Genomic DNA, 20,414 nt, shown 5'->3' with positions numbered 1-20,414 from the left:
GTCCTTTTGTCATAAGCAAGTATGACAGCATTTCTTCAGAGAATCTCATCTGTGACAACTATATATTTACCACTTTGCATACAAGTTGTATCTAAAACTCCATATGCCTGAACCTAAAAAGGCAGTCTTTTGTTTCACAGATATTTTAGGCATCCAAAACTCCTTGTAGTTGATATTTCAGCAAACCACAAAGACTAGGTAGAAAGCTTCGGTAGATTGAAATGACACCATCACCTGGACCCTACAGATCCTGTGAAAAGGTTTTTCAGGTAGATATTAAGCAACAATTGCCTTCCCATGGCTAACATGTTTAGAAAAAATATTTTTTCAAAAAAGAAAGTCCAGTAAGAGTCATGAAGTAAAACATAAAGGCCATGCTGAATAATGTGGTAGCCTGTTCTGTTTCAGAATTCTTCTGATCCAGAGTGACCTGGCTAAGTCATTTTACTCCCCAGGTCCTCCATTTAACCATTTGAAAAATGAGTTAACAGCAGTTGCCACCCACATCCCAGGAAGCACACTGACATTTTACAACTGACTTTAAGCTTCCTCAAACAAGTTCCCCTTAGAGAGCTCTGGTACATTGATATGATTTATGAGGCCCCACATAGCTCTCCTCTATAGTGGGTTGAATTGTGTTCCCCAAAAATATATGTCCATGTTCCAACCCTTGGAACCTGTGAATGTGACTTTATTTGGAAAAGGGGTCTTTACAGATATAATTAAGTTAGGGATCTGGGGATGAGGTCATCCTGGCTTATCCGAGTAGACCTAAATCCAGTGACAAGTGTCCTTGTTAGAGACACACAGAGGAGAGACACAGAAAGAGTAGAAGGCTATGTGAAGGGGCAGAGATTGGAGTAATACAACCACAAACCACAGAACACATGGAGCCACCAGAAGCTGAAAGAGTCAAGGAGGGATTCTCTCTAAGAGCCTTTGGAGGGAACACAGCCCTACTGGCACCTTGATTTTGGACTTCTGGCCTTTAAAACTGTGAGAGAACAAATTTCAGTTGTTTTCAGCCACCCAATTTGAGATAACTTGTTATGTCAGCCCTAGGAAATTAATATACCCTCTCTCCTCCTCTACCCTACCTAAATGTACCTGCCTAATAATGTCTAAATGTTTCATCAGGGGTGAGTTACTCTTTTGGTTAAGACATTTCATCAGGTGTTATCTTAAAGTGCAACACTCCTTGAATAATGCCCTCATACTTCAAGGCTAAAGAGTTTACTTGGGATCTTCCTCCATCACAGGAAAAGAGGCAGGTCAAGACACCTGGACAGGGTCTAGGAGAGGTATCAAAAAGGAGAAAAATATTAAGAAAAAGATAAAGGGGGACCAAACCCAAATTCTATGTAGAGTCAGCCCTGAGAAAGTAATACTGACAGAACTCATTGACTATTTGTTTAACAGCAATAATCCCATATTATAAGAAGGAAGAAGCTTTGCAGAAGCAAAAATATAATCATATTGACTCAGTTGTTGGCCCATATTCCAGAAAATCTATTAGAAGAGTGCTCAGATCAGTCTAAATACCTCACTTACATTGTTCAAAAACAACTGTTTTTTTATGCTTACCAAATTAGGCATATTTCGAATATATGAAAAAAATTGTTTCAAGATATTAGCAACTAAATAAATAATAACAAAGGGAGCTGGGCAATAATGAAAGATGCCTATCAGTCTGGGCCACCAGCCCAACTCTGAATTTGGTAAGAGTTTTTCTTCACATTACCCCTGCCCTCGTCTTCAGTATTTCTGGAGATGGTTTTTAACCAGCTCCCAGGCAAATCTTCCCGTTGCCCAATTGCCCTTACCGTTAAGATGCTTCTCCCAGCTCTAATGGCTAACCTAAATTTCAGTTTCGAGCCATTGCACCTTGTAATTACATTCTCAGCCACTGTAAATAATCTGTGCCCTCTATTATATCTTTCCCCTTTCCCTATGATAGGAACCTGTGGAAAAGGGAGTCAGTTGCCTTGTTAGTACAACATACACACTGCACCTGAGCAAAATGCAACCAAAGGAAAATCAAACATTCACTCTTGATCCCTGAGTGAAAAGAAGTTATTTCCTTTATCCCATTCTTCAGCTTATCTGAGTGTCTACACTGACGTGCTCTAGTGCTGTGGCATTTATGCCATCTTGGGGAATAGCTGTGTAAATGCTCCAGTAATTTTATACATCTTCAACATACTGTTGTGTTAGAACTCAAGGATCTGAAGGACTGGGAAGGACAGATTTTCCTCCTCCTCCTCCCACCCTCATGTAATACGAATCAAAATCCTCACTAATTGGCCCTCCTGCATATTATTGAAGTCTAGACTTGGTGGCAACCCCTTTCTGTGGAAGAGATTTAATGGAGGAGAAAAGTTCACGGGAGGGGAGTTGGCAAGCAAACCACTGCAGAACAACTATAAGAAACTTAGAGACACAGAAGTTTTAGGTAAACTGAGGTTAGAAGCTAAAGCATATTGTCTCAAAAACATCCCCCCATACACACACACATTGGTGAGTTCACTTTTCCCTGAACCAAATATTTTCTAAAATCGAGGAAAATCTAAGTTATTAACACAACACACAAAAGATTTTTTTAACAATGCTCAGTAATAACTTTTTTCCTTCTTGCTTTCTTCAGGAGCTATGAATAACAAAAATATATTATCCAATCAGATGATTTGGGGATTTCCCTTCCACTCCCATGATTTTGCTGAAGAACTAAAAAATTGCTGATACTAACTTCATCCTCCCATCAAGATGTGGGTGATTCAGAGGCAGAGCTCTCCAGAGCACGGTGTGGGCTCTAACAGGCAGTGCCAGGAGGGCTCCAGATCAAGCTGAATGAACTAAGCCTGGATCCAGGGTCTCCCCGTGGGTTGCTCGTCTTATAGGACCTGTCTTCAGAAAGCCACCAGCTCTTGAGACCACAACAACTTGCTTAAGAATATCTGCCTCATTTAATTTTTACCTTTTTTCCCCCTAGGGAGAACTGAAATAAAGGCAAATGGTGACACAGGATCTATGGGGCCAATTATCCCAAACTGTGCTGACCATGCATGTCAAAGCAGTGCTGGATTCAAGGTAGCTGATGCCACAGTAGGCTGAGGCAATGATTGTAATGGGTTGATAGAATCACCGAGGAAGTTCAACTCAAAGGATGACCTTCACTAAACAGGAAAAGAAATGCCCGTGACCCCAGGCTGCTGGGCTGCATTCGTGATGCAGCATTCCCACAGGTTCAAGCCATTGGTCTTCCCATGCCCTCCTCCTTCCCCTCAGCAGATATGGATACACCTCCACGCCTGGTCCGCATCTGTCTACACATCTGTTTCCCCCACCAAGAGCAGAGAGAGTGGAGTATTTGACTTTGATCTCCAGCAATTCATAAATACTGGGTTCTCACAACTGGTTTCAGGAGTAATTCCCAGAAATGCTGAGCCCAATCACAAGAGTAATGATTAAGAATATGGCTCTGAAACCAGACTAACTGGGTTTAATTCATTTCATAGCTATTTGACCTTAAGTCACTAAACTGCTCTAAGCCTCAGTTTCCACATCTGTAAAATGGGGGAAATAATGCTACCCACCTGGTAGTGCTGTTGTGAGGATTAAGTGGGATGTTGCCCATAAAGGGCTTAGCACAGCGCCTGGCTCAATAAAGGTTAACGATTATTAGCACCACCCCCACCACAGGTGCTCAATAAAAACTTGCTGAATTGAAGTCACACCAGTGGGAATGACTAGCAGATGTGAAGGCGACCTGGGCTTTTTTTTTTTTTTGTTTTAGCTTTTCCCACCTCACTCTGTACCAGATGACCTCTAGAATTTTATTTATTTATTTATTTATTTTAGAAAAAGGATAGAAATAGGGGATACTTAGGCTATACTTTTGCTGATATTCAGTTTTTCATTCAGGGCAGAAAACCAAGTCTGGCAAAGTCAGGCACATGATTTTCCAAGAAATATGACAAGGCTATTAAAAACTCTAAATTAAAGTTGTGTAATGAGCATGAATCTGAATACATTTAAATTTCCTCTAGATCCAGTAATTCCAGCAACATCCTTATATATTTTTAAAGTGTGCTTTTGCAACTGTGAGGAGACCAAGGCCCTAAAAGATAGTAGAATTTCTTCAAGGGTTGGGGTGGGGAGGCGATACACAATTGTCATGAAAATTAACCCCTGAAAATGCACAGGTTTTTATTACCAAAAGGATGCCTGAGGAGATTACTAGATTTTTAGGGTCTTTACTATAAAGAGAACAACCTGGATGCCTGAAATAATTAAGAAGAGACTCAATTATCTAGTAAACTGAAATTTCAAACCACTCCGCTTACCTAAATGAGAAAAGCTGCTTAGACTAAAGCGTCATTACTTCTATTTAGACAAGCCTTAGCAAAGATATACAAGGATCTAAAGAATGGGACCCCACATTCTTCCCTAAGCCACAACAATGCCTGTTTATGTAAATAGGATTTTCAATAACACAACAGAATCTGAAAAAAAAAGTTTTCATTATTGTTTTTGAAAAAAATGCAAATGCTGAAGATGAAAGTCAAGGGGCTTTCCTTATGATGGGCACTGAATACCCTAAAATATTTATTCTATGTGAGTCTGAGCCTGGATTCCAAGTGGATCTAAGAAATAGGCAATGACTATTTCTCCTTAAGAAGTCTGAGTACAATATGAGGAGGCACAAAGGTTTCTCTGATTCCATGGCAAAAAACTCAGTTTAAAAAGAAATAAAAGTAGTAGTAGATATCTATTTACCTTTATTTGGCAGACCCTTCCAAAATCTGGGTCAAATATAAATTTTCTTGCCTCCATCATCATCACTATCTGATAATCAAACACTCCTGCACGACCATAACAACCTCCAAGCACAAACTAAAAGCTCATTAAAGACTATTTGAAAGCTATTTATAGGACTGAACAAAGAAGGAAAGACCTATTAGCAAAATTAATTAGACTGTTCATACTTTTGACAACTATTACTATTTGTTTGAACTCAAGTGTCTAGCTCCTTTACTGACAGGTATTGATGACTATAGAGATACCACATATCTAGAGTTTTAAACTGACCTTGTAGTTTTTTGGTTCAAGAACTCAGGTTTTGACCTATACTTTGTATATCAGCCTGCCTGTTGCTGTTTAGGCAGCTGATAAGAGGCAGAAATCCTTCTTGCTCATTAGGCCATTAGCTGATGTTAAGCAAAGGGCTGGGGAGGGGTATGCTCAGTGGCCCAGAGGAATGTGCTGGACTCCACATATAAAGCCAGCCCCAATTTGGGGTTAAGAATTTAACCTTAAAAGGCTGACAAGTCATAAATTTGCCTGAGGTTCATATATATGTGTGACTTTCACAGTTTATATTTCCTAGCCAGGACCCAAAGTCAAAACATGCCCCCTGATTAATGAATGGTACTAATTGTTATTCCTGACTTGAGAACATTAGTCTTTATCCATAATATTTTCTTTAAAAACACACAATCTCATACCTAAAACTCTCTGGCTTAGAGGAGTTGGGATGACTAGTTAGAAAAAAATAGGAAGAGGAACCTAATGTTATCTGTTACTTGGTGCTACCATTTTGGTAGTGAAGATTGACTCAAAGCTTCCATTTCTTTGTGTCCATCAAGCAAAGTACAAAGGAATGTCCTCCAAATCTAAACATCTGAGATAAAGCAACCATCTGCGACTCTACACAAAAAAATGAGCTACAGGGTGGGAGGGTGGGAGCAAGGCTGAAATGTCTTCAAGCACATTTTCGTCTAACTTATCTTGTTTAATATTTATACATAAGTGAATAACCTAAAATCCTTGGCCAAGCTTGGAAGAGAGATACAGGACAAACAAAAGATCCCCATAAGTATAAAGACAAAGAAAAAATACCAAGGAATAGTCCAGCTAGAATACAGTTGCTAACCTGAAGTCAAAATTGAAACTGGGACAATAAAACCCCACAAGCAAAACAATGTCCCTGAAATGTGATAACTTCATCAGGGAAAAGCAATCTATAATTCAGTTAGCCTACAAGGTAGGTGTCAGTTCTAACCCACACTAGCAGTGTTTCAAAGGGGCTTCCTTATCTTTAGAAAAAAGGAAAAAATTCAATGTAAGAAGAGATTTCTAAGAACAAAGATACAGTTTGAATTCATTGAGAATTATGACAAAGTGAGAGAGAATGTAAGCTACATAGCAATGATCTGGGGTACACAAGTCAGGCATATCTAGCCTTGTCCTGTATGTCCAAAAAGCCTTTTAAATACTCAGAGTTCTTAGGAAATGGAATGTAAATTCATCGGTGTATATTTTAGAGCTCTTCATTTTCAAACTAAGGAATAGAATTTTACAATATCCCAAGAGAAGTAAGCAAGTACCCAAACCAAGTATGTAATTAGAAATGGAAAGCCTATTTTCTCTCCAGAATCAGTGAAGGGGGGAGAGGGAGAGGAAGATGAAGGAAGAGAGAGGAGACAAGGAAATCAGAAGCTATAGGAAAAGGAAACTTAAAACTAAAATGCAGAGGAAAATATAAAACATTCCACTCATCTATTTTTTTAAGGGAACAAGAAACACAAAACTATTCAATAAATATAACAAACCATAAAGCACCTTCTGTTCTAAATTATAACCAGTTAAGAGAGAGTATGAGGGTGGGAGGAAGGGGAAAAGGCAAGATGTGTGGAGCAGTTCGATAGACAGATGAAGGCGGGCCCTCAGTAGCTCTGGAGGTATACTGAGCCCCAGGAGGGCTGCGGTGAGAGTGTACAAAACATCCAACATCCATTTTTCCCTTTAATTATGGGTGTTATCGTAACCTAGGCTACTTATTATCACTATTCTATGAAATGTTGATAAGCGTTTCAGGAATTTTACCCATGTTATCCAGAATTGGGTAACATAGTACTGGTAGTAAGCCTCATTACCACTGGGATCTAATTTGAAGATAAAACTGGATGTGTTGGCCGGCGCGGTGGCTCACACCTGTAATCCTAGCACTCTGGGAGGGCGAGGCAGGCAGATCATTTGAGCTCAGGAGTTCGAGAGCAGCCTGAGCAAGAGCGAGACCCCGTCTCTACTAAAAATAGAAAGAAATTATAGGGACAGCTAAAAAAATATATCGAAACATTAGCCGGGCATGGTGGCTCATGCCTGTAGTCCCAGCTACTCGGGAGGCTGAGGCAGGAGGATTGCTTGAGCCCAGGAGTTTGAGGTTGCTGTGAGCTAGGCTGATGCCATGGCACTCTAGCTCAGGCAACAGAGTGACACTCTGTCTCAAAAAAAAAAAAAAAAACAAAAAACAAAAAACAACCCACACACACACAAAAAAAACTGGATATTGTTGGGGAAGACCTTGAATGATTGAATAAATGCTGGTTCTAACATCACCTTCAGGCTCTGTGAATGGGGCAAACTTACACTCTCAAAGAACAAAGAAAAGGCAATCTGACAGCTTTTGAAGGCCAAAAAACCTTCAAGCAACGTTATTAAATTGACCCAAAGCACTGAAGTTTTAAAGGCAAGAAATGACTTAGGTTTTAGAAATTAACACTTATATAAAACCTTCAGAATACTGTGGGAAAAATAAACCTTTATTTCAGAAATAAACTTGGAAGTTTGAAAACAAAGCAGAAAACCTGTTTCTAAAAACAGAAGGGACTATTTGAAACACTGAGCACAGTTTTTCTATAGCTCTTTGGAACCCTTCAAAAGTTCTACTCTGACTTCTGGAGATGGCCAGAGAAGATATATCCCAGAATGCCAGCAAAAGAGAAAGTAGGAAACCATCAGTTCCCTAGGGTAATAGCAATATGATCTCAGGAGATATTTGCTTCTGGCCATATTAAATTAAGTTAAGGCCTAGACCAGAGGTTCCACCCATCTAGGGGAGCAGAAACAATGTTTTCCAAACTAGTCAAAGATATTAGCCATCAAGCAGAGATCCTGCTGGTTCCCTCTAGCCCATTTATTATCACATTCTCATTCATTCTCTCAGCCTATTATACTTAAATAGAGGGCACACATGCCAAGGGCATAAGAGTGAGAGACATGATGGAGTTAGACTTGAAATACTTAGCCACTTAATTTGGGTGTGGGATGTGTAAATGGAGAAGTCAAAGATGATTTCAAGGTTTTAAGTCTGGATGCCAGACAGAGATGCCATCACCAGAAATGTAGAATGTAAGAGACATGTTTGTGCAGATGGGAAAAGAAAATGATGGACTAATTGGCTCTGTTGAAAGTGAAGCACTGGCAGGACTTCCAGATGGAGATGTCCAGCAGGCAACTGGGAAATACTGAACTGGAGAGCAAGAAAGAGATATGAGAGTCATTCAAACAGCAAAGATAATGAAGTCATGGGAATGGATGTGGGAATGAGCAAAGAGAGAACGGAAAGGGCAAAGGACAAACACTACTGGGACACTTACATCTAACAAAGGGTAGGAAGAAGAAGGCAAACAAACAAGGACAGAATCAAGTAGGAGGGGAACCCAGAGTACATGATGTCACAAAAGTCAAAGGAGTGTGGGAATTTAAGTCAAATACTTTATGTACAGACTATATTTCTTCTCCTCATAGTCCACTGAGTACACTGGAAAGAGAATGAGCTATGGAGTGAGACAAACCTGGATGCAAATCCTGGCTCCGTTACTTACATAATCTTTAGGAAAGTAAACCTTTCTGAGCCTTAGTTTCTTCATCTGTAAAATGGAGATAACACCACCTACCTTTCAGGTTTGCTGGGTTGATTAAATTAGAGACTAAATACAAAGCAACTGGCACATAAGTAGGCATTCAGTAAATGTTATTTTTCATGATCTTCCCTGGTGGCCCTTCCAAACTATTCCATCAACCTAAAAGTGGCCTTGAAAATATCTACTGGAATACAAGGAGTTTCAAGCTTATGTTGAATGAAAGTGGAAACTCCAATAAAGGCAACCTCTTAAACAACAGGAAAATTAAAGAAATCATTTATGCCAGAGAAACAGAAAATTATATAACCCTCATCCAGCCCCGAACAAAAAATATTATATCTCCGGACGCACTAAAGAAAGATCAGCCCAATTACACAAGTATTCCTTGCCTTTACTTGGAACTGCATGTTTTAGAGACTAGCCAGCAGGGCCAAGTCTGAAGTGGAATGCAAATCAGAGCTCCAAAAGCTCCACATTGTTATAGCTTTCATTCTCCAGAATGGAAGAGCACTCCCCTCAGGGGAAGGGACAGAAGGGTAGCCATGTTGGAACCATGCAAGTTACTGGAACTCAGAAGTAACAGACACTTTATGAGTGGTTACATTGTGTGTACATGAGATAGATGAAAGTAATGTAAGGTATGATTTTGAAAGACCACCCACTTTAGTTGTTAAGAGTAACAACTAACAACTTTCAGTTTAAATAACATGCATAATATTAATTATTGCTATCAAAAATAATAGAAATTGAATCCTTTTTTCTTGTATGTGTGTGCATGTGCATGTGCACGTGTGCATTTTTGGTAGTACATTATCTTATTTGCAAAGTTTTGGACTATGACAACATATACTCACTCATACTTTCTCTTAATCAAGAGACTTCTTGAAGTCTTTGGCAGTTTTTTTAAAAAATCACCAGATGTTGGCAAAATACATTTTAAGACATGTCACATGCAAAAGCCTGGAAAATATCATCCACACCCATGACTTCCAACTTAAGCCTATATGCTGATGAGTCCCAACTATGTTTCTCCTGAACTCCAGAAGAATATATGCACTCTTTCCCAGTAATCTCATCTATTTCCAGGACTTCAATTACCATTATATGCTGATAATTTCCAAGTATGCATCTCCAGCCGTGATTTCTCTCTCTTCTGTGATCCAAAACACAACTTGACTACCTAGCAGACATTTTCTACCTTAATGATCAAAGGACCCCTCAAACCCAACCTGTTTAAAACTGCAATCACTGTTCCAGCCCTTTAAAATATGTTGATCTTATATTTCACTCATTTATTCACAAATATTTACTGAGCACCCATTATGTGCCACAGCCCCACCACCCAGAAAAACTAGAAGTTCCAGACTCTCCCTTCTGTCCTCATATCCTGTCACCAAGTCATGTCTACTCTACTTCCTCTATTCTCTCAAGTTTAGCTTTTATTCTCTGATTTACTGGCCCCTACCTCATCCCCTGTGTTACTAAAACTCCCTGCCACCATTCACTGTCCAATTATCCTCCATGCTAAAAAACATTTCCCTTCTTAAAATGTTTTCCTGGCTCCCCATCATCTTTGGATATGACCTGAACTCTCAGCATTTCCTGCCTACTTTTCTAGTTCATCTTCCCTTCAGAGTTTGGAGCACAGAGCTCCAACTATTACAGTCCAACAAACATGTCATTTTGTCTCTTAACTCTGTACCTTTGCACATGCATTACATGATATAATACCCCTTTTAAGGCAACTAGGCACCTCGTCCATAGCTCAAGAGCCCTCAGGCCCTCACACCGTGCCCAGCTCTATGGCACCCCTCATCATGCTGCCTTGACATCCATGGCTTTCTGTGTCTGGCTCCCTCAGTAGGCAGGGAGCTACTTGCTGGCAATGATTTTATCTTGTTCATCAGTTCCTAGCTCAGTACATGACACAGAATCAGTGCTCAATAAATGTTGATTAAAGTAAAGAATGAATAAAGAATCTTTTAATATTTATGCAGAGATAGCACATAAAGTTCATTATTAGTGAGTTTCTTTTCTATTAATTTCCATCTGTTTTCCAAAACAGATTAAAGTGGTCCCCAGTACAATCACTCCATGAAACCTAACTTGGAAACTGTCCCTTGGGTCACATTCTCACTTCTATGGAGCCCAACATGCAATGCAGCCAATGCTAGAAGTATTAATAGTTCTCCTAAGTGGGCCGAATTCACAGTATGGGTTAACTATCACTACTTAACAAGGATCACATCTTTGTACTTGGGGAATTATGAAACTTGATAAATAAACAGTAGCTCTATGATATCAGTGACAATTAGCTCAGCAACAACTTGGGCCCAATCCAACAGAAAATGGTACATGATGTCTGAAAAGCTGCAACCTCTAGCTCTTCCCAGTGTAAGTTAGGCTTATTCTCTAGATTATAAAGGCATACAGATATAGGGATATTATATGTGTACATGTGTGAGTGTACAAATGTGTGTGTGTGTTAGAACCAGGCAGGTTGCTGGAACTCAGAAGCTACAGACACTTTGAGTGGTTGCATTGTGTGTCCACTAGAGACGTGAAAGCAAGGCTTTCATGACACAAATGTAAGGTATTATTGTGAAAGACCACCTACTGTTAAGAGGAACAATTCACAACTGTCAGTTTAAATAATGCACAAAATTACTATTTGTTGCTATCAAAATAATAGAAATCTATATATGTATACATACATATAATCTGTGAATATATATAGATATATATATGTGTATATATATGTGTGTGTGTTTATATATAAAACATATCCAAACACCACATTTAGGTAAAGCTGCAGTTAAAAATCTTTCCCCACTTGTCACCTCCTCCTCAACCTTCAGTTTTGAAAGAGGGGCAACAAGGCTCTCAGGGCCACAGAGAATAAGTAGATATGCTTTAACTCTGCCACCCCTTCTTCAGTCTCTGCTGCAAATTGGTTTAGACAATGATGCATTCAGAGAATCCATTATTTGGTAGTTATATACCATCCTAGGATCTCATTGGACAGTGGCCAAGTCCTCTAGACTATATCTTTAAGTGTTTGCTCTTACATTCATTCCAATTAATTAATTAATTAATCCACTAATAACTGTACAAGTCACTCTACTCACCATTCTAGAGGATATCACAATGAATCAAACATGGCTCCTGCATTCAATAAGCACAGGGTCTGGAAGAGGCCATGAACAAGCTATGTACTTCAATAAACATGGATACTAAGTAAGAAGAAGTACAGATAAATTATTTCTGGGAACCAAATGCAATTAGGAAATCCCTCTGTATTATCTCTGCACACATGCAAATTTCCAAATTCAAATGTTTTCCAATCCTTTCCATCTGTTATGTGCCAGTTAACTTTCTGATATATACTAGAATGAAAGCTTTTAATCTCCTTTCTATATCTGTCACTCTAACTCCTACTCTCTTCACCATGTTTCCCTCAGCTTCAATCATCCAAAGCGAAATTTGACAAAGAGCTATGGAGAATCCCAGGATGCCACAATATGTAGTGTAAGTACTAATATACAGGGTTTGGGAGAGAGGGAGCAGAACCATACTTAAGGAGGAGGATATGCAAATAGAATTCTGATTTCTTTTTCAAATGAATATCAGCCCTTTCTTTTTTACCCTCTTTGCTGTTTGGGCCACTATCTGAATGGACTTTCCGATAGGTCATCCCTAGCCAACTGATTGAAAGTTTGGCCTCGTGCAGACAGAAATTAAGAGAATTCTCATGAAGTCCTTTATCCTACCCAAATAAAATTTCCATGGCTGAAAATCCACTTTGGATTATGTCCTTTTAAATGTACATTTATGCAGCTTGATGTCATAGATAAGAAACACAAAACACTGAGGAAAAATTTACATACACTCAGTGTATGTTTCTGTAACTGACACCAAGTTGCATTATTAATATTTTCACAAACCTAATTACCACAGATCTGTAAAGTGAAGATATTAGTATATTCATTTATGTATATGTATAGATCTTTAATTTGTCTTTAAATTACTTAGAATGTCCTTATAAACAAGCGCAAAATACTTACCTCTTGTAAGACTTGGCTAGTCTACTTCTTCCAGAGAGTCATTGTGCAGCAAAATGAATTAAACCAGTATCACTTACCTATTGACAACAAATGGATTTTTGACCTGAAAAAGTGTTTACCTTTTTTAGAAACCTTAGTGTATTAGTAAAATTAAATCAACTAGTTAAATATTGGCTTTATGGAAACTTTATGCTTGTAATATATTTCTAACTCCATCCATTCATTTAGTCTATAACTATGGTTTGACTACCTATTATTTGTACTATGTAGTGTGCTAGACACTGGAGATACAAAGATGAATAAGATATACCCTCTAACCTTAAAGATATCACAGTCTAGTAGGGAAGATATAATTAGAAACATGTCCCTTAAAGTTGCTATAGTCAGGACTTCTAATTTTCCAGTAATAAACTTATTTTCAAAAGGCAGACCCAAAAAGGCCAATTCAAGTTTTATTCTAAAGTTTTGCTTTCTTCTCAGTTTATAAGAAATAAATATATGCTTCATTGTGGAAATTTTGAAAAATACAGAATATTTAAAAAATCACTTCTACTGAGACATGTACATCTTAAACTTTCAGGTGGAAAGAAGGAATACAATTCGTGGAGGTTTCTTTTATAATGGCTTTGACTTCCCTGTCCCTTCTTATTGCCACTTTCACTTGTATTTTATCTCCCTTCCTATCAATTATTTATCATTATAAGCCTATTAAGTGTGCTTCAAAGAGTTTAGTAGATTTACTAATCTAGCATATAAATACAATTTCAGCTACTTGAAGTAATTAACTGTTTGGAACACTAGGGATGCATTTTGATTCTAACACTGACTCCTTTTTATTCATGAGGAAAAATACAAACTCTCAAATAAGGCTTTGTCCAGCTACACACAAACAGAGGCAAAAGTGAAAACATCTTTCTTAGTAATAAATCTGGATTCATTTTTGTTTAAGAAATTGCAAACAAGTATTTCTAATAATTAGCACTTGGCTAATTGGCCTTTAATTGGCCTAATTTGAAGTACGGAAGTAAATCTTCTTTACTTTGTATATTCAACAAGATATTCAAGTGAGACTATAATGTTCCAGATAGCATTCTGCTTCCCCCACACACGCAGCATTTCAAAATGCACATTTTCTCTGCTGATAAGCCTACCTTCACCTTGCCTTCTGAACCTCATTCTCCCTGTCATTATGTCTCAGAAGGCAAATTCACATTACTTTATAATGTCTCTAAAGCCAGTCTAGGGCCCATGACTTGGCTTCTATTTTCTGATGCTCATTTCTTAATGGAGTGTCAAGGATCCTGTTTCAAGCCAGACAATTTACTAAATATGGGCAGATGAGTGGGGGATTTTTCTGCCCACACTTTCCATTAGATCCTAGATTACCAAAAACATCAAACCCATTTACAAGATTGGCTAGGGCTGAATAGATGTTGGCTCCTGGAATAGCCTCTTGAATTGAGCCTGTACATGAATTCTGATTCCAGGTTACAGAAACTTGTGAGGTACTTCAACAGATTCTTGCATGTGTTATAGCTCAACTCCCAAATATGGTAATATCAACCTTAGCAAGAAAGGTCTAGTTGACATTAAACCAAAGAGGGTTTGATTTAAGAGACAGCCTACAATTTATATGTTATAATAATTGTTGATCTTTAATGATACTAAGCCAGTCATAACAATGCTGCTAATTTCAATTTGTTCTTTGGGTACTCAACATTAATAAGCCCTGCCTGCCAGTAAGAGTCGCCAGCTAACTGAGCTAAGCGTGTGTCTATCTCCAGCTAAAATGTCTGTAGCCTGAAAAGTTTGTCTACAAACCCCAATAATGTGCCATAACAATTTGAACTTAAGCTTTTAAAATAAGTAGGATGACATATAGCTTGAGAAAGTATGTGAGAATTCATAGAGAATACATAATAATCTAGAAGTTCTATTTCTGTCAATTATTTACCAAATGTTGTACATTGCTCTTAGCCTTGTGCTCAACCCTGCTCAAATGCAGTGCTTTCCCTTTAAGAAGCTTATAATCTAAAACATACAAATAACCATATGCAGAAAAAAGCTAGAGATCAGAGTAAAAGGAAGCATTCACAAAAATGTACAAATTCAGCATGCCAGAACTTTTCAGTTGAGCAACATGATCCCCAGTGAAATTCTTTCCAAATGATGTATCGTGTGCACAAGTTATAAGTGATTATCTTCAATTTTCTTAGAAATGAGTAATAAGATACCACTTAAGACCCATGCTTTTGTATATGCATCAAACACTGAAGTTGGCATGGTCATTGATAGCTGTCATTTATGGAGAAAACATATTTTCTGTCTTGTCTCATACCAGACAAATCCAGGACTCTTTTCTACCAGGTTGGTAATAAGCAGCCTTTTTCTAGGCTACAGTAAACAGCAAACATTGCAACTCTAAAGATTGGAAGTAGCAGAATATTCAAAAATATTGCATCAAAATATTGGATACAACCTACCAACCCATAAGAAAAAAACACATTGCAAAACTGACACCATCTGTGTCATCTAGCATCCATCAAAATCTTATGTCTGTATTTCCTAATGCTTACAAAATGGAATTTGCTCCAAGAATTCAGAAAACTCTTTTTAAGATGGCGGCCCTATTAAGAGACTTCTCCCTATCTCCCACTCCATCTCTTCAGTTCTTTTCCCTTGTCCACGCTGGCTATTGTGACCATTTCAGCCAATTTCCTGGAGGTATTTTCTAGCCCTTTTCACCCTATTTAATCCTACAAGTTTCCTAGGAAGCCTGTTATCTTGTGTGCTCCCCCACTAGACTGTGAACTCCTTGACAAAAGGGATTGTGTCTCACTCCTCTCTGCACCCCCAGCACCTAATACAGAGCCTGCCAAGGAGTTGGCAGTCTTAGACTTATTCCAGACCAACATGCCCCACCAATCCTCAGCCAACTCCTCCATCAGATTCATGGCTCCCTTTAAGCACATCTCAGTACCAACATCAGGATTAGCGTAATAAATATATTCAGATCACATTTGAAAGAATTCTCTGAACTATTCCAATTTAGCATAAAATAATACAACTTTTTCAAAGTTTTAACAAATCACCTGCTCACCCAAATGTCTAGTGCAATCTCTGAGGAGAAAAAAACCCTCCCACACCTCACTTCTTATTCTCTCTCCAGACATTAAGACTGCTAACTGCTTCAAACTAATTGGGGAACCACAGCTGGCAACCCAGATACGGTTGCTAGTTCTCACACTGAAAAAAAAAAAAAAAAAAAGCAAAAAACTGAATACCAAACTCTCTCTTTGTTTCAAGAATGTTGCTTTTTATTTTTATGTTGTTTCATCTATTTTGAGAAATTCCAAGTCGATTTTGGCTCTTCAAGGCTGCCTTTTACTCATATAGGCATTTGGCCTTCTGGATTGGTTCTTGCACTTTCCAAGGCCCTCCAAGGCAAGATCCCTCAATCTTTTGGGAATTGCAACACTACCAGGGTTTGTTTGATTTTCCCATTCCCATCCGTCCCCTACATGTCCTCCCCGCCCCCCCCCCCCCGAAAAGTGGTGTATGGCATTCATAAAGTGAATTACACTTGATTTTTGTTTAGAGGAATTTTTTTCAGACTTCTGTAACATTCCCTTGAGACAATTGGAAACATCATTGTCTGATTACTAGCTCACTTTCCTTGCCTAAAATTGTATCCATTCTTGATTGCGCCTGTGGGTAGGTTAAGCAAAACAAAATAAACATCTAGACTTATGAGCTCATTGGCTTTTTTCTGAATTTTTCTAAATTAAATAAGGGCAAAAGAGCTGCACTGAAAGTTATATGGATTTTTCTGCCAAATGCTAACTCTGTGCGCCTGGTTTCCATCTGTGGTGCTTTCCAAGTTACAAATCCTTTTTTAAAAAAGTGGGGTATGAGGAGATCTATGGATTTGGGGGACATGCTATTTAGAATCGCTATCCTGTGCCTTGAACACTCCAAAAGAAATGGGAACATGAGATTGTAAGGCTTTAGGTCAGCTTTGTGGAAGTCTAGTGTAGTCCTTCAGCACCAGTGATTTATTTTTTAGGCTGGCTGATCTCAAATACCATTTATTCTCATCCATATTAACATAAGAAATGTACCTTATCCACTCTAACCCAATTCTGCTAATGGCCAAAGTTAGCAGTCAATCCCAAATGCTCTCCCTAAGTGAAACAGGACATTCTTGAGGATTTCTTCTCACTGTGACCAAATCTCATTTGATCCGAGACAACGAAAGCTTTAATGCAGTTAATACAGTGCAGCAGGAAAACTGAACATGGCTTAAAATATAGATGGGTGAAAAAAAGTCAAGCAGTCATCATGATGGTTCATAACTATCAAATAATTTGCAGCTCTCTTTCAATTTCCAACCACTGAACGACAGCAGCAAATTACACATTTATTCATTTTGAAATTATGCACTTGCCATTGTATTTCGTCTGCCATTATCATCTCTTCTCTGAAATACTGATGAGCTCTTTCCGCACATGGACGTTTAGGATTTTCACCATGTTTTCCATAACTACAGTGACCATATTTGCCTAACTAAAATTCAGGATGCATGGCTTCATGCCAGGACAGAGTATTAGAAATCTGCACTGCCCCAGAAAATCCAGGATACATGGTAGCTGTATGGGGATCACTATATTTAAAGTTTGGCTTTGCTCCAATGCCAGTCAGGACAGTGCCAGCCATGTAGAAGGTGCTCAACATGGGTTACGTTTGTTAAATAGAATTGAAGCAGGAAATGTTGGGTTTATATGACGAAAACCGTTGAAAAGTGATTTCTCCTATAGAGTTTGTGAAATAGTATAGGAAAATGAAAAATCTTTATTACAAGTCCCTGTTCTTTATAAGTATGGCCATCCCTAGGCCGGGAGGGAGCCTAGGCCAAAATCTCATACACAGTGTGTGGGCCCTCCCAATACTTTTATACAGATGCTGCAAAGAGGCAGGCAGCCAGAGAGCTGGGGGAGGGTGAGTGCCTGCATAAGTGTGTGTACAGGGGGGTTGCTAAATGAGTATCTGTGCTTTCCTCTGGTCTTTTTCTTCTTTTAAGCACCACCTTGACTCCCTGGCTTAGAATCAGCCAATGTGGCCCCAACCCCATTCAACCCCTTAGGCCCATTCATCTTGTGGGGGCTCAGTCTGTGAGGACCAATTTTTACATTATCAACAAAAGCATGTTCTCTGCCCTTAGCAATCTAATTACCATGGCACTTCCAGGGGAGAGAGATTCGCCCGTTGTTTCAACTCTGTGGAACTGATTCATAGGTTGCCCCTTACGGCTCCTGCACACGCCCACGTGGTATGTTATTAACACTTAACAGTGGAAGAGGTGGTTCTACCCTCCCTTAGAGCGAAATCCTGCAAAGCAGTATTTAACATATGCGCAAATGCATTTCAGTCACCAAAAAGGGTGACCAATTACCTTTGCAACTAAACAGCAGGCTCGCTCGGCTCTTTTCATCAACCTAAATAAAAGGCTGAGGGCGCGCTGGCTGCCTAGGTAACCTGCCAGTGAACGGTCGCTGGCAGCGCCCACAGGGCGAGCATCCGCATTCACAACTTGGTCCAAACATCAGGCCCGCCTCCATGACTTGTTGAGAGCCACCAGCCAAGTTTTGGCTAGGGCTGCTCCAGGATCCCTCAGAAGCGCGACACGCGCGCCTCACTAGATGCATGAGTCTCGGAGAAGAGACCCTGGAGGCCACAAACGTCTTACAGTTAGCGAATAAAACTGGCTGTTTCTTCCGAGCGCATCTCTGATGAATTAACCTGTTTGAAACTGACTCTTCTTGCCCGAATTGTCAGTGTAGAAACTTGTCCTAATTGGATTCTAAGGGAGACGTTAGGAGCCCAACCGCTGGACAGTCAATCACACAAGGCCATTAATATTCATCTGTTGACAGCGGCAGCCCTCAGCTAAGGTTAAAATATTTCCTCACGGCACAATCTGATTGTGCAGAACAAAAGGCAGGCGTTCAGAAACTTTCCTCCACGTAAAATCATCTCCCCTTCAGGGTCCAATTTGGGAGGAGGAGAAGTTAAATCATCTTTGGACTCCTGTTCCCTGGGCCAGCAGCACCGTTTTTTAACACGATTTTGCCAACCTAGATAAGGGACGCTGTTTGGAAGAAAAAGGTTCAGTTCTCCTCATTTTGGTGACCCTCCTACTCAAAAGTTTCCCTCAGCATGTGTTCACTCACCACTGCGGATTCAGAAATCTGTCCTCAACTTTGCCTGCACTTGGGCCCTCGAGCCTCGGAAATCCAGGCTGGGGAATGAAGGGGGGGGGAAGCACGTTGGGGAAAAGGATGGCCGGAGCTGCGGTCCAGCTGAAGCTGAAATTCTGACACGTACGTGCGAGCAAGGGTGGCAAATTCCCGAGGCACCAGCTCAGCTGTGGGGCGCCAGTTCGCAGTGGCTCGGGGAAACAGCTCCCACCTTCCCGCCCTCCCAAAAAATGGGCGCTCACGAGAAAGCGATCCCCACGGTTCCTCCCGCTCGCACCTTCCCTGACAGCAGCTCAAGCCTGAGGGATGCGGACAAGGTCCACATACACCCTCCCTCCCTCCATCCCTCCCTCAGTAGACCCGGCCAGGACCCGGGCACACTGACCACTCCCAGGTGCCCAGCGGCAGGGTGTGCGACCGCAGCCCGGCAGGGCTACCGCGCTTGGGATACAGCCACCACGCTCCCCTTGGCTCCCCGCTGGGCACGGGGAACACGAGAGGGACACTTCCTCACCTGGAACAGGAGTTTCAGGCACCCACTTGAGTCCTGGCTGCAGTCTCTGGAAGAAGGAGCGGACCTGGTGACAGGTGGCGTCCGGCGGCGGCGGCGGGGGCTGCGCCTGTCCCGGGCAGTCCAAGCTGAGCAGCATCGCCACCGCCAAGCACGCGGTGCGCACGGTCCCGGCCATCCTGCTTCTCCGGTAGCTAGGAGAGCGCGGGAGAGTGGCAGCGGGAGTGAGAGCAGTCCTAGGACTCGGCAAAGCCTGGCAGTGGCCCTGAGGAGTGAGAGACGTGCCGCTAACCAGCCGCTGCAAAAGTTTCCTCGCAGCTACCTGGGCGCTGGGCGAGGGCGGGAACCGCTCGGCGGCGCGGGGCAGGGCGGGGCTGACCGGGGTGGGGCGGGGCGAGGAGGGACGGGGCGGGGCGAGGCGAGCCGCGCGGCCAGGAGGCTGTGGCGGTCGTGCGGCTGCTGGCCTGCGGGGTGCGGGGGCGCGGCGTGGAGCGCAGCAGGGATGGCCCAGCACCACGGCGCTGGGACCCGGCGCAGGCGGTGCGAGAGGAAGGTGCGGAACGCGTGCGGTGGCTCCTGGCAGCCGAGCCCAGCTGCCCGCTCGCCGCTGCTCTACACAGGGCGCTCTGGCATAACTACTGCAGAGGGGCTGTGGGCTCGAGCGCGCTGATTGGCTTCCCAACAGCCGTCCCCTCTGACTGGCTCTGGGAGAAGTTCCCCAGCCTCACTCCTCCTTCCCGCCGCTCATTGGCCTACAGCCTGGAGGGCTTTTCCCTTTAGGATTATTGCAACCTCTCCATCCTTCCTGGGGAGTGGGTGGGGGTCCCTGGCTTAGGTGCCCCTCTGCTTCACCATCAGCCTTCTTCCAACCTGGTCC

The 20,414-nt window shown here is 41.2% G+C and overlaps 1 protein-coding gene across 4 annotated transcripts in view; it reads right to left on the bottom strand.

Annotated features, from left to right (window-relative positions):
• GPC3 (glypican 3) overlaps positions 1–19,861 on the bottom strand; it is a 411,323-nt gene extending 391,462 nt beyond the window's left edge. For all 4 annotated transcript variants that reach the window (XM_069462996.1, XM_069462997.1, XM_069462998.1 and 1 more), the window contains exon 1: positions 19,541–19,861. In XM_069462996.1, the coding sequence (XP_069319097.1) occupies positions 19,541–19,715 (175 nt within the window). In that variant the 5' untranslated portion in view covers positions 19,716–19,861. The remainder of the gene's footprint in view (positions 1–19,540) is intronic.
• Between the last annotated feature and the right edge of the window lie 553 nt (positions 19,862–20,414).

Source organism: Eulemur rufifrons, chromosome 30 (assembly GCF_041146395.1).
Source record: "Eulemur rufifrons isolate Redbay chromosome 30, OSU_ERuf_1, whole genome shotgun sequence".
NCBI lineage: Eukaryota > Metazoa > Chordata > Mammalia > Primates > Lemuridae > Eulemur > Eulemur rufifrons.
The sequence above is the reverse complement of the archived record's forward strand: the minus strand, read 5'-3'. Positions and strand labels throughout refer to the sequence as shown.